This window comes from Antedon mediterranea, chromosome 10, assembly GCF_964355755.1.
Source record: "Antedon mediterranea chromosome 10, ecAntMedi1.1, whole genome shotgun sequence".
In the NCBI taxonomy this organism is placed as follows: domain Eukaryota; kingdom Metazoa; phylum Echinodermata; class Crinoidea; order Comatulida; family Antedonidae; genus Antedon; species Antedon mediterranea.
Window position 1 is genome coordinate 4285146 of NC_092679.1, and position 12454 is coordinate 4297599.

The window sequence follows — 12454 nt, forward strand, 5'->3', positions numbered from 1 at the left end:
TGAATACTAGACTTGGCCTATTTAAAAAAAATAATGGCCTTGGTGCCTTCCAAGTTGGCCTTGCTACCCCTCAAAAATAGAAAAACCTGAGGCAAACTGGCTGTGCCACTAAAATTCCCAAATTCAAGGCTTTCCTGTCCCTGCCTAAACCACTCAGCTATTGACTTATTTATTTCATATAACTTATTTAGGTATTATAATTGCTGTGGATTGCTAAAAGTGAACTTGATTGGACAGTAGTAATCCGTTCACACAATGATTTTGTTGGATACTTTCAACTCCGATCAGAAAGCTTTTTAAATGTAGATTGATCCATTATGATTGATCTACTTAATTTGTTTGAAATGCAAGGGAGTTGGTAATGAACTTTGAAAATGTCAATAAACTCTAAAGTTCATATAGGTTTCAAAGGAAACATTGAATTTGAATTTAAAGATGGAGTTTTGTCATCCAAACCCAAAAATGTTGACTATCATGTGTAATGTTTATCAGTTTCATCCGTTTTAGCTGTTTCTGGGCTGTTTTTAAATTTAAATTTTGATAGCTGTCATAAATCAAGCAAATCAAAACATTTTATAGGGGGTTCACCCCCTAATTATGTCCAGTTTTAGTTGAAATAGTTCACACTGCTGGACTGTAGTAATCAGTCAGTCAAGATGTGATTACTGTATCTGAATCTGTAAGAATGTCATTTTTATTCATTTTCCAGTTTTAAAACTTTTGCATGTCTTCAGTGAAGTAATAATAGTATAACACTATATAAGTTTAGATTGTAGAATATTGAAAGTTGATCATGGTCAACTCTCTGATTGTGAACATAACTAATGCTTCATCATGATTAACTTGGTACAAGAATAACATGTTTTGCTGCATAATTTATCATATCAACTCTTTAGTATGCACATCACCCACATTATTATTAGAATACTTAGAATAAGCCTCAAGAGGAAATGTTGATGTTTATAAGAATATAGGATAGGCCTACATTTAAGTCGAAAACAACATATCAAATTACAAAATTTAATTTGTCTTTAGTAATAACATCTCTTTATAGCAGTAGCCAATAAGATCTTGTTACAAACTAAAATTAGGGTGTTGTTTTTTTTAAATATTTTTTTAAGTTGAAGATTTCAAAGAAAGATAATTCTGCATTTCCATATATCACACTGTGACAGACAATTTTACTTTGGTATCAGCCAACCCCGGGTATAAGCCCAAGCTGTGATATAAGCCCTCCCTGGGATAAAATTCTTCCACCCTGGTGTATAAGTCTTCCACCCTGGGGTATAATTTTTCCACCCAGGGGTATTAGTCCACTCTGTTGTATAAATCCTCTCTCCTTGTGGTACAAAATCCTTTCTGCGATATCAATCATCCACCCTGTGGTATTGTATAAGCCCACCTGGGGGTATTTATAAGTCCTCCATCCTGGGATATAAACAATTTTCTTTATGTTTCTGATTTTATTAGTTTTCTGTAAGATTGCTGACCATGATTTAAAATGATTAATGACACATTAATTTAAAAAAATATTTCAGAAACAGCGATGTTAATGTTTGATATTGCTATAGTAGTAGCCAAGAGAGTTAAAGTCCAGACTTATCCATCTCTGCCAAGCTACCTACTAAAACGTAATGTGTGTTTGCTCATTAGCACATAATAGATATGTTTTGCCAATATCATGTTGTTACCAAGGTAATTAAGTTTTCTTTGGGTCATATCGGATATCCTAGGTTGAACGTAGGTCATGTGAAATGGAAGGTGTTTTTTTTAGTAGTTAACTAGCGTACGAATATTGATATTAAAATCAGTTTTGAAATATGATGGGAAAAACAATTACATTCATTGTGTAAGCTGTATACCTCGGCCATTTAAAAAAACTGAATCTATACTGAGATTGATATGACAAAATGATCATTACCTTTCTTGCACATGGGACAAGCCGTTGTATGTACGTAAACATATGTAAATTTGTCACTATCATCTTCTAAACCGTACAACCAAAACTTGCACCAATCAAACTGGGCTAACTTTTATTTCCTCTTTTAGTCATTAGGCTGTTAAAATAGATTTTTCTTGCGAAAAAAATATGTTGTGTACTTTTTTTTGCGACAGTCAAATGCTGCATTTGGTCATAGAGAGGTCGTCGCAAATTCACAAACTATGTGCACGGGTTAACATTAGTATACATTACAATTGTTTAGTACAGTGTTAAATCAAACAATTTTTATTTCACAATACAAAAAGCTGAGTATATAAATAAAGCAAAACAAAAACACTTTATTAAAAATATTATCAAGGAAAGAGTTATAAACTTTCAACAAAAACAAAAACTTTCTTTAATATACATTTTGATATCCAATTTAAAAGGATTTTAAAAAGTAGTTCTTAATTATTTTATATTACAAATTTATAACCAGTACCGTACTGACGTGGGTATAAGCCCATACTCAGGTATAAGCCCACCCCCGACTTTTGACTAATTTTCATGAAAAATGAGGCACTCGGGTATAAGCCCACCCAATAATTCGAAAATCTACAGTGTGTGTCGTAATACATTATTTTTGTATTTGGCGACGTCCATACACCAAATACACCTACCTTTGATCATAACCAAGCTAGGCTAATATACGCTAGGCCGTATGAGGCCTAGCGGTCCTGTTTTGTTTACACTCCATCGCGGTCGAAGATCGCTTCACACACGACGCTATAAGTCGCCAAAACGGAAAACCACTATTTGGTATCGGCTGCCATAAACAAGCTTATTAAATTTCATTGGTACATTTCTATTTAACGAACATTGTATACTTGCTTTTCTGCTTGATAAATTCTTGTTCAATTGATGTTTAAAATAAGATATTCTACGATAAATTACACGAACTATAAGCTTAATTTTCCGACACTCTACACCTCGTGTATTTAGAGGCAACGTCGTACACGTGAGGGCGCTCGCTCGCATGGTGGAATACACAGTGTACATGTGCTGATTTTGACGATCTGCATTTTTGGGTCCTCGGGTATAAGCCCACCCCCCAAACTTGACGTGATTTCATGTTCAAGGGGGGTTGGCCTTATACCCGCGTCAGTACGGTAATATCATTATGATCAGTAAGAGTAAAATACAAGAAATAAATTATGTAAACATTAACATATTTAATGCTTTGGCATATGTATTTATTTTGTTCTTAATAACTTAACCTATGTCTGACTCTGCTTTAGGCTAGTATCAACAGTAACAATTCATATAAGAACAATTTATGAGATTTATACAAATCCTTAAACATGATTTCAGACTGTAAAAACACAAAGGTGGATGTTGAAAACATGTGTCCACACACAATTGCGTTTGAATTCAGCACATCAAGCCATTTACAAGACAAATTGAAAACGCAAATCCTCAGAATCATCATCCATAAAATAGACACACGAATAACAATAACATGTTTTTATCTGTAAAACATGTCCAACTCTAGATATATGTACAATCAAACATTTAAGATTTATTTTGTCCGCCAGATAAAATTATTTTTTGTTGAATAGGCAACTTTATTTCCACATAATTATTCACTTTGATGGAAAAAAGAGTATATAATATAAATATTATTTATTTATGAAAAAATAAACCGGAAGCACATTGTCTCAAAAACTATGTAATACTGCATACTTGAATAGTTTTACCTTTTATAAGATAAGTCATTCTCCCACACCCCCACCCCCTTTTTTTTTTTTTGTGAAAGTGAATGACTTTATTAAAAGTACAAATGGCCTATTCAAAGTTTTTTATTTATTTTTTGTGTTTTAGGAACAACAAATCTTTAAGAAAACATATTTCTTTAAGCCAATGAATTTCATGGATATGTTTTATATGTTACAAATATTACTATGCATACATTATGTGATTAAAATAATGTTTTTTTGTACATTTTTCTGTCCTCTGTCAACATGATTATACTTTAAATACAACATTTTATACAAAAGTAATTTATTTGCCATAAGTTTTATATTGAAAATAAAACTCTGTTTTCATTCTTGGTCTTTGTGATGTCTTTTTTAAACTTTTTTTTCTTCTTTTTAAAACATGTTGCTGTTCTGCTCAACCGATCAAACTTGTAAATTACTAAATGTTGAAACAGAGATAATTCATTTGCAAATAAGTTATTGCAAACGAAACTCACAATTTCTTTGTTATTTCTTAAACTTGATATACATTTGTACATTTTTTCTTCAGTATAAAAATGTTATCGTGTACAAGAGATTAAACTTTAATATGTATATTAGTTATAACAGACACAATTAATTTGCGAAGTATTGCAAATATAACTTTTTGTTATTTCTTTGTTCAACTTGAGTATAAAACATATCAATACCCTGTTTTAATAACAGATTAAACTTTATTCTAAATATTTTCAACAAATTAAACATTGAAAATACATATTTTCGGAATTTACAAGTTAATCCATCTATGAATTCTCCTAATATATTTTTAAAACGATATTTTATAAATGTTTTATGCAAAGAAATAATTCTACTGTGGCCATCATCTATATATAAATTATGGTTAATTCTGACATAGGCGAGCACAATGCAAAAACTTCGGTACAAATCTCCGCCTTGGATACCTACCTTATCTATCTCAGATGTACGGCGAAACGTAGATTTGATAACATTAGTTTTCACATCGACGCTATTGTTCCATTTTTGTCTTTTACAACGACAAAATTTAGCGTTACCTATCAAAATTTGTGGATATCACAGGGTTATTTTCACACACTCGCGCTGTTGTTCAACTGGCTTCCGGTAAAATGGCCGTTGGTGGCGCCATTCAATATTAAATACAAAAATATTTTTGTGGTTCAACGTATTATGAACTACTGAAATTAATTTGTTTTAGATATTCAACTAATCAGTTATATTGATTAAAGGCATATACTTTACGTGAACTACAATTTGTTTAGTAACTTTTATTGAAGGCCTTACTTTTACGTGAACTATAATGTGATTTTAGTGATTCAACTGAATCGTGAACTACAATTTATTTGTTTTAGCCTAGATATTCAACTAATCAATTATAAAGGCCTTTACTTTACGTGAAATAAAATTTGTTTCAGTAATTGAACTAATTATTTATTCTATTTATTAATCTTTTAATAAAATTTAGGTGCAAAACATCACAAAATAACCCGGGCTTCAATTTCCAGAGGCGTTGGTCATGTTTTCGAGAACCATTCGGGTACACCCACTAGAGGGTGCGCGAGCGAACCCTCTAGTACTAACAATTATGTTTTATTGTCTATGGTGATAAAGTGAACATAGAATTTATGTTTATATCAAAGAGATATAGATTGGCTAGAGGGTGTACTCCGATGTTGTAGACCATTCATTTATGCTGATTCTAATCCCCTTGAGTCAGTCACAGCCTCTAGATAGTTATCTATGATTTATTTACACCTTCATGTCCACCCAACCATTTTTTATTAGCAATTAATGCAAATTATAGTCTTGCATAAATTCCACTATAATTCAACTGATGAAATTCAGAGGAAAAAAAATCATCTATTTCGCATGGTTCGTGAAAAATATGTGTCAAAACAATAAAATATCTAAAAGCATACGTTGTTAGAGTTGCTGGGTGACAAGGATATTAATCATACTCTGTAGGCCGTAATTGATAAAAATAAAATTAGCCAGTATTGAGGTTTGATACTGCTATTAATAATTTCATTATAAACATAATATTTTCATTTTTCCTTTCTATATCTTCTTACAAAGACAGATTTTGTAAACTCTGGTAAAACATTTCTAGATTATCATGGACATCAATTCATATATATTGAAATGTATCTTGTGTATTGTCTATTTTAAAATATCAAATGATTATTAATTATGATATATAATAAATGTGACAAATATGATATTTTTCCATCTTCGAAAATGGAGAGATGAGGATGGGGTCTACAGGGACTAATTTTACCAGTGTAGCGTAGCAAAAAGCTATACAAAAACAACCTTATTGCTACAAATTTCTAAAATTGCTTAGCAAAAAATACAATACAAAACTATGTTTCTTGACTCAAAAATCGGTTTGATTAGCAATAATGCTAAACAAAATTTTAAAATGAATTTTTTTCTACCACTGGTTCTGGCGCTGGTTATGCCAAAGAATTGTCATGTAACCCTTTTTGCTGTTAGTCTTTAGTCTGGAACCCCTCTGACTAGCTTGGCTGTTCACTTGGTATTATGTTCTTTTTATGCTAATATCTTTCTTCGCCCATGAATATAAATGGGTAGCAGCATGTACTGGAAGTAACCAGAATTCTATTAAAGAGTAATATTGTCTATGGATTGAGCTGTGTAATTACAATAGGGATCAAACCTAAACCGCTGATCACATAATAAAATAGTTATTAATGAGTTAATTGCTAGGATGGTCTATAGTAGGAATTAGTATTATTGTATTATTCAATGTGCCGTTTTCTCTGTTAAATATTGACTTTAATGATTGCAGAAAGTGAATTTAAATATCTTTGATTGTAGAGTGAAATTGTAAGAGACATGAATGTCAAGCGTATTGATTTGTTAATTAGTATGACTATAAAAAAAAACTTAATCAATTCATGAAATGGAGTTATGTTACAAATCGAAAGTTCAATCAAATATCGTAAAGTAAAAGTTGATTGAATGACTTGCAAATTCAAATCTGAAAAGTCAGAAATGAGATTTATAAATATTTACATTTTTATACTTAATAGTCGATTCAGCCAATGCATGCAAGTGCATTAATACATCTTAATTATATAACGAACTACTAAGTAACTTATGTACATTTAATTTTAATCAGTAAAAAGAAGCAACACTTTATACTACTGTAATATAGTACATAATGTACCTCTCTGAAAACAATTCCCTCAAAATGGTAGGTTTCTACGTTTTAAAAGTTTCAATTTAGAAATCTAAAAGTCTTTTGAATCTTATGACAATTAGTTAACTGCACTAAATTATGTTGGCCGACACTCTTGTCTTCAGTTTGAGCTCTCTAATTGATCCAAAAGCTGATTAAACGGCATGATTTAAAGAGGTTCAGTCGTCTGGTCAATCTCTTCTTCTAACGTATTCTGCACTTGTTTTAAAAGTTTCGGATTACCGCTGCCATTAATATGTCTTGAGGATGACGATTCCTTTCTGTTTGTGCAAGACAAATGAAGTATAGACACCCTGAAGTCCTTCCGTAAAGCAAAATATATTATTGGGTTGACAGCGGAATTAATATATAAAAGAATGACAGAGATGTAATGAAACAGCGACGATGAATCACCTTTAAATATGTACACGTTGAAATGATTAAAGACAAAATCTGTGTTTATTGGGAACACGCAGATAATATAAACAAGAGTAGTAATTATCAACATTTGAGTAACTTTCTTGCGCTTTTTCATCTGTATTTTTCCGAGGATATGATGAGGATTACTGTTCAAGCGTCGTATTGCTAACACGTACAGAACGATTATAATCGGTATTTCTAAGAGTACAATAAACTCATCCACAATTCGTAGGAACGCAAACGGATGCCCTTCGTAACGATCTGTGCAATAGACTGTTTGGTTCGGTACTTGAAATGCGTCTGTATCGAGGTTCCATTTAAAGCGTCCAACTTTTGTTGTTTCCGTGACAAAGTTATACAGAAATACCGGTATGCAAATCACAACCCAACTCGCAATGCAAATACGTAGAACGTTCGTTTTAGTGTTGATTGATTTGAACTTGATTGGATGGCAAATTGCGAGGTAACGTTCGACCGCAATTAATAAAATCGTGACACAAGATACAGTTGCACTTAAATCAATTATAAATTGAAACGTAATGCAAACCGCTTTGCCTGCTTCACCCAGATTCAGATAATTGTTCGCCATGACTGGACTGTTAGTTATTAAAACCCATCGTCTCGTCATCGAAAAAAACAAAAAGAGAAAATCGGCAATTGCGAGACTCGTTAGGTAATAATTGACAGGAGAATGGAGTGATTTAATGTTAAGTATCATCACGATGACAATCAGATTACCGCTTACGCCAATAAAGAAGAGAATCGGCATTATATACTTTATGAGAATTTTATCTGCCTCAGAGTAGATGAATAAATCAATATTGTCTTCGTTGACGTAATAGTAACTGTAGCTGGAATAGTCCAATGAGCCCATCTAATAAAGCATAATCAAGGAAAATAAATAAATTAATTTTGGCTCTGTTTTAAAAATATTGACTTAAAGATGTATTGTCCCCCTGAAAAAATAATTCTTAAACAAATTTTTATTGAATATTCCATTTTGATGTAACATAATAGTAATATCCACTTTGACTAAAAATTGGATCGAAAAAAAAAATGTATTTACATTAAAGGCTAAGTTTGCTAATTTTCCAGCATCCCACTTAACTAATCATAATTTATTTTACTTTGTTAATATCTGAAGAATTGATTTGTTTTTCATTTAAATTATTTTAAGTAGTAATTTTAAAAAGTAACAGAAGAAATTATTATTATTAACCAAATCTAATATGGTTATTATAATATGCTTTTTCTGAAGCTTATGCAATTGTTTAAAGATATACGATTATGTCTTGGCCGTTGTTCAAGTTAATTTACCATAATTGTTCCAACTCACGTAGAAGATTGTAACTAATAATGTGCAAAATTAGATTTGGTTCAAAGTTGATGTCAATCGTCAAGACAAGATTAAAGAATTTCATATTTCATTATAATATTATAAAAAAAGTTATTTTCATATTTAGTAGATTAATACTTTCATAATTACAAAAGTCAGAGGCTTTTTGTAAGATTGAAATAATATTAATGTTTATGTAAACATACATTTTGTATTCTAAAATAAAAAATAGAAAATAAAAGATTAAATAAATAAACAAAAACAAATAAATAAAAATAAATAAATAAAAATAAATATATAAAACAGTACTATCATTTACCCAGTGCAAATAGGAAGACTTTAATTTAGTAATTTTTAGTTTATAAAAATATTATAAATCAAATTTAATATAATATAAAGGTTAAAAACTGTAAATATATAATATTTAATATATAATAATTAGATTGAAGTTATAGTATTGGTTTTTTTATATATATTTAAACTGAAATATAAAGTGTATTGTTCACTGTGTAAAATATATATTTTGTGTTGTCTGTCAATATTGTCAATATATACTCAAATGAAGTTTTGCACAGTATAGGAAGATGATGAGATATGTATATAAGTTAAATAAATGCACTTGAGAATAGGATTAATATGTGATATATACCTTCATTACAATTTGGTTTTTTTTGCTCATCAACATCAACAGTTATCTAAGGCTCTAATGTTGGTTTTTTATTTTGTAAAATCTAGGCTTTGTAATTCTTACAATGTAGTATCTAATCAAATTGAGGATAAACATGCTATCTACACTATCAAACTTTAAAAAAATGTGATGTGCCCATATAAAGGCATGAGGATGTCATATCACTACCATATTTGGGGATGCCACTACCATATTTGGGCACATCACACTTTTTTTTCAAACTAGTTTGATAGTGTAGACAGAGCTTTAGATTTACAAATGCCTGAAGAATTTAAACACTTCCAGATGGAAGTTAAAAAGTTTATTGTTAAAGATGTATTGTCCCCCAAAAACATGAAAAATTTAAATTAATGAAATTAAACTTTATTATTATATTTTGTAGTTTTAATCAAGTTAATCAATTCTGTAGAAAAAAAACGGGAACAAATAATGTTTTTACTAATAAAATCCATTGGCAGCTAATTTGACTATTTTTAAAAAAAAATTACAGTTTTACGGGTAAATAATGTTTTTTTTTTCGATGTAATTTTTGGTCAAAGTGATGGTTTAGTAGACATATGCTGATGACCGTTAACGTGTACATATAATGTTACATGCAATACAGATTTCTTCAAGTACATATTCAGTTAACTCTTTTAACTTAATGAGTCGTTGAATCTCACGTTACGGCATTAAAATTTAATAACAAGGACACATCATCATCATCATATTTCATTATAATATTATAAAAAAAGTTATTTTCATATTTAGTAGATTAATACTTTCATAATTACAAAAGTCAGAGGCTTTTTGTAAGATTGAAATAATATTAATGTTTATGTAAACATACATTTTGTATTCTAAAATAAAAAATAGAAAATAAAAGATTAAATAAATAAACAAAAACAAATAAATAAAAATAAATAAATAAAAATAAATATATAAAACAGTACTTTCATTTACCCAGTGCAAATAGGAAGACTTTAATTTAGTAATTTTTAGTTTATAAAAATATTATAAATCAAATTTAATATAATATAAAGGTTAAAAACTGTAAATATATAATATTTAATATATAATAATTAGATTGAAGTTATAGTATTGGTTTTTTTATATATATTTAAACTGAAATATAAAGTGTATTGTTCACTGTGTAAAATATATATTTTGTGTTGTCTGTCAATATTGTCTCAATATTTTCTGTTATTTCTATATATAAATGTATTTGTATCAGAATTACTCTCAAATCCCTTTATAAGTTGACTGTCTGCCCATCAGCTCTCCGCAGATGCGTGTATTACAGACTGAAGCCGTAAACAAACATATTTTTGAATCAACTTATTGTATCATTTATCATTCTTTCTCTTATCATATTCACCTTGTAGATTTCCATCAGGTGGGTCAGAATTAGTGAGAGCTGTTTGTATATTATATAATGTATGACTTTCCTCTCTTGATTATCAAAGACAAGGGGAATTTTTTTAAAGAGATACAAACTAATATATTTTAATAAACTATATTAATTTTAAGATTGTATATATTATTTATATACATGTGTGACTATATACTCAAATGAAGTTTTGCACAGTATAGGAAGATGATGAGATATGTATATAAGTTAAATAAATGCACTTGAGAATAGGATTAATATGTGATATATACCTTCATTACAATTTGGTTTTTTTTGCTCATCAACATCAACAGTTATCTAAGGCTCTAATGTTGGTTTTTTATTTTGTAAAATCTAGGCTTTGTAATTCTTACAATGTAGTATCGAATCAAATTGAGGATAAACATGCTATCTACACTATCAAACTTTAAAAAAATGTGATGTGCCCATATAAAGGCATGAGGATGTCATATCACTACCATATTTGGGCACATCACACTTTTTTTTCAAACTAGTTTGATAGTGTAGACAGAGCTTTAGATTTACAAATGCCTGAAGAATTTAAACACTTCCAGATGGAAGTTAAAAAGTTTATTGTTAAAGATGTATTGTCCCCCAAAAACATGAAAAATTTAAATTAATGAAATTAAACTTTATTATTATATTTTTTAGTTTTAATCAAGTTAATCAATTCTGTAGAAAAAAAACGGGAACAAATAATGTTTTTACTTATAAAATCCATTGGCAGCTAATTTGACTATTTTAAAAAAAAAATTACAGTTTTACGGGTAAATAATGTTTTTTTTTTCGATGTAATTTTTGGTCAAAGTGGATAATTATTATGTGACATTAAAATGGCATATTCCAAAAACAAATTGTCAATTATTTTTTTCAGGGGACAATACATCTTTAAACAAAATATATTTAATTTATTTTTATATATTAGCACTAGGATACATATGACATAAATTATTTTCATCTGCACCATGGCAACCATCAGAATAGCCAGTGTATTAATTAGATTAAACACAAGTCAATTAAAAAATTTCTTCGATAACCTAGCAAGTTAAAGATTTTTTTCTCACTTATTGTGGCATTAACCACTATTTATTCACTTCATCTTCAACACATTAATACAATTATTGAATACTTCTGTGAATAATAACTATAACTATGTTATGTTATTGTTATTTTATTTATTTTATTTATTTATTTTTTTTAATATATGTTTACATTATGTGATTTTATTAATGTTCTTAATGAATCTGAACATTAATATTTTATTAGATAGGGATAATTCCCTGATATAAATAATCCTTCTACAATCCTAATACAATTATTATTTTCAATACAACTGATAATGATTTTACTAACCTTTAATATTATCGTGATCCACTTGGTTTCTGGCAAAGCTGCTTCTATTTCAAATCTACAAACAAACTCTGAGCTTCGTCTCAATGCTTAGTTACTCGTTAGTGTAGATGAACATGTGATCTGAAATCCTACCAATCAAGTTTGAGTATGATTGCACTCAATCACTTATCCTCCGTTCCTTCTCATTGGTTCGTAATAAAACTCTTTTCTTTGTGATTTTCTGATTTATGTATTGATATCTGAAAGTGGCTTGAATATTGAATGGATATTAAATTGTAAATAGTGAATAGGATTTACGAAGATAGTATTGATTATTTTGTAATTTGATTATAAAGTATCAAGGTGTGACGTCACAACGATAGAGGGCGC

The 12454-nt window shown here is 29.3% G+C and overlaps 3 protein-coding genes across 4 annotated transcripts in view; 1 reads left to right on the forward strand and 2 right to left on the reverse strand.

The window, feature by feature from the left end:
* The window catches only part of LOC140060452 (uncharacterized), a 62476-nt gene extending 50438 nt beyond the window's left edge, over positions 1-12038 (reverse strand). Inside the window, exon 1 of the mRNA XM_072106671.1 lies at positions 12028-12038. The gene's annotated coding sequence lies outside the window, so the exon portion shown is untranslated. The remainder of the gene's footprint in view (positions 1-12027) is intronic.
* Positions 1-12454, forward strand: part of LOC140060448 (poly [ADP-ribose] polymerase 1-like) — an 80880-nt gene that overhangs the window by 43320 nt on the left and 25106 nt on the right. The gene's annotated exons all lie outside the window — the stretch shown is intronic.
* LOC140060717 (neuromedin-U receptor 2-like) lies at positions 6860-8211 on the reverse strand. Its single transcript, XM_072107036.1, has one exon. The coding sequence runs from the start codon at positions 8190-8192 to the stop codon at positions 7068-7070; it is 1125 nt and encodes a 374-aa protein (XP_071963137.1). The 5' UTR covers positions 8193-8211; the 3' UTR covers positions 6860-7067.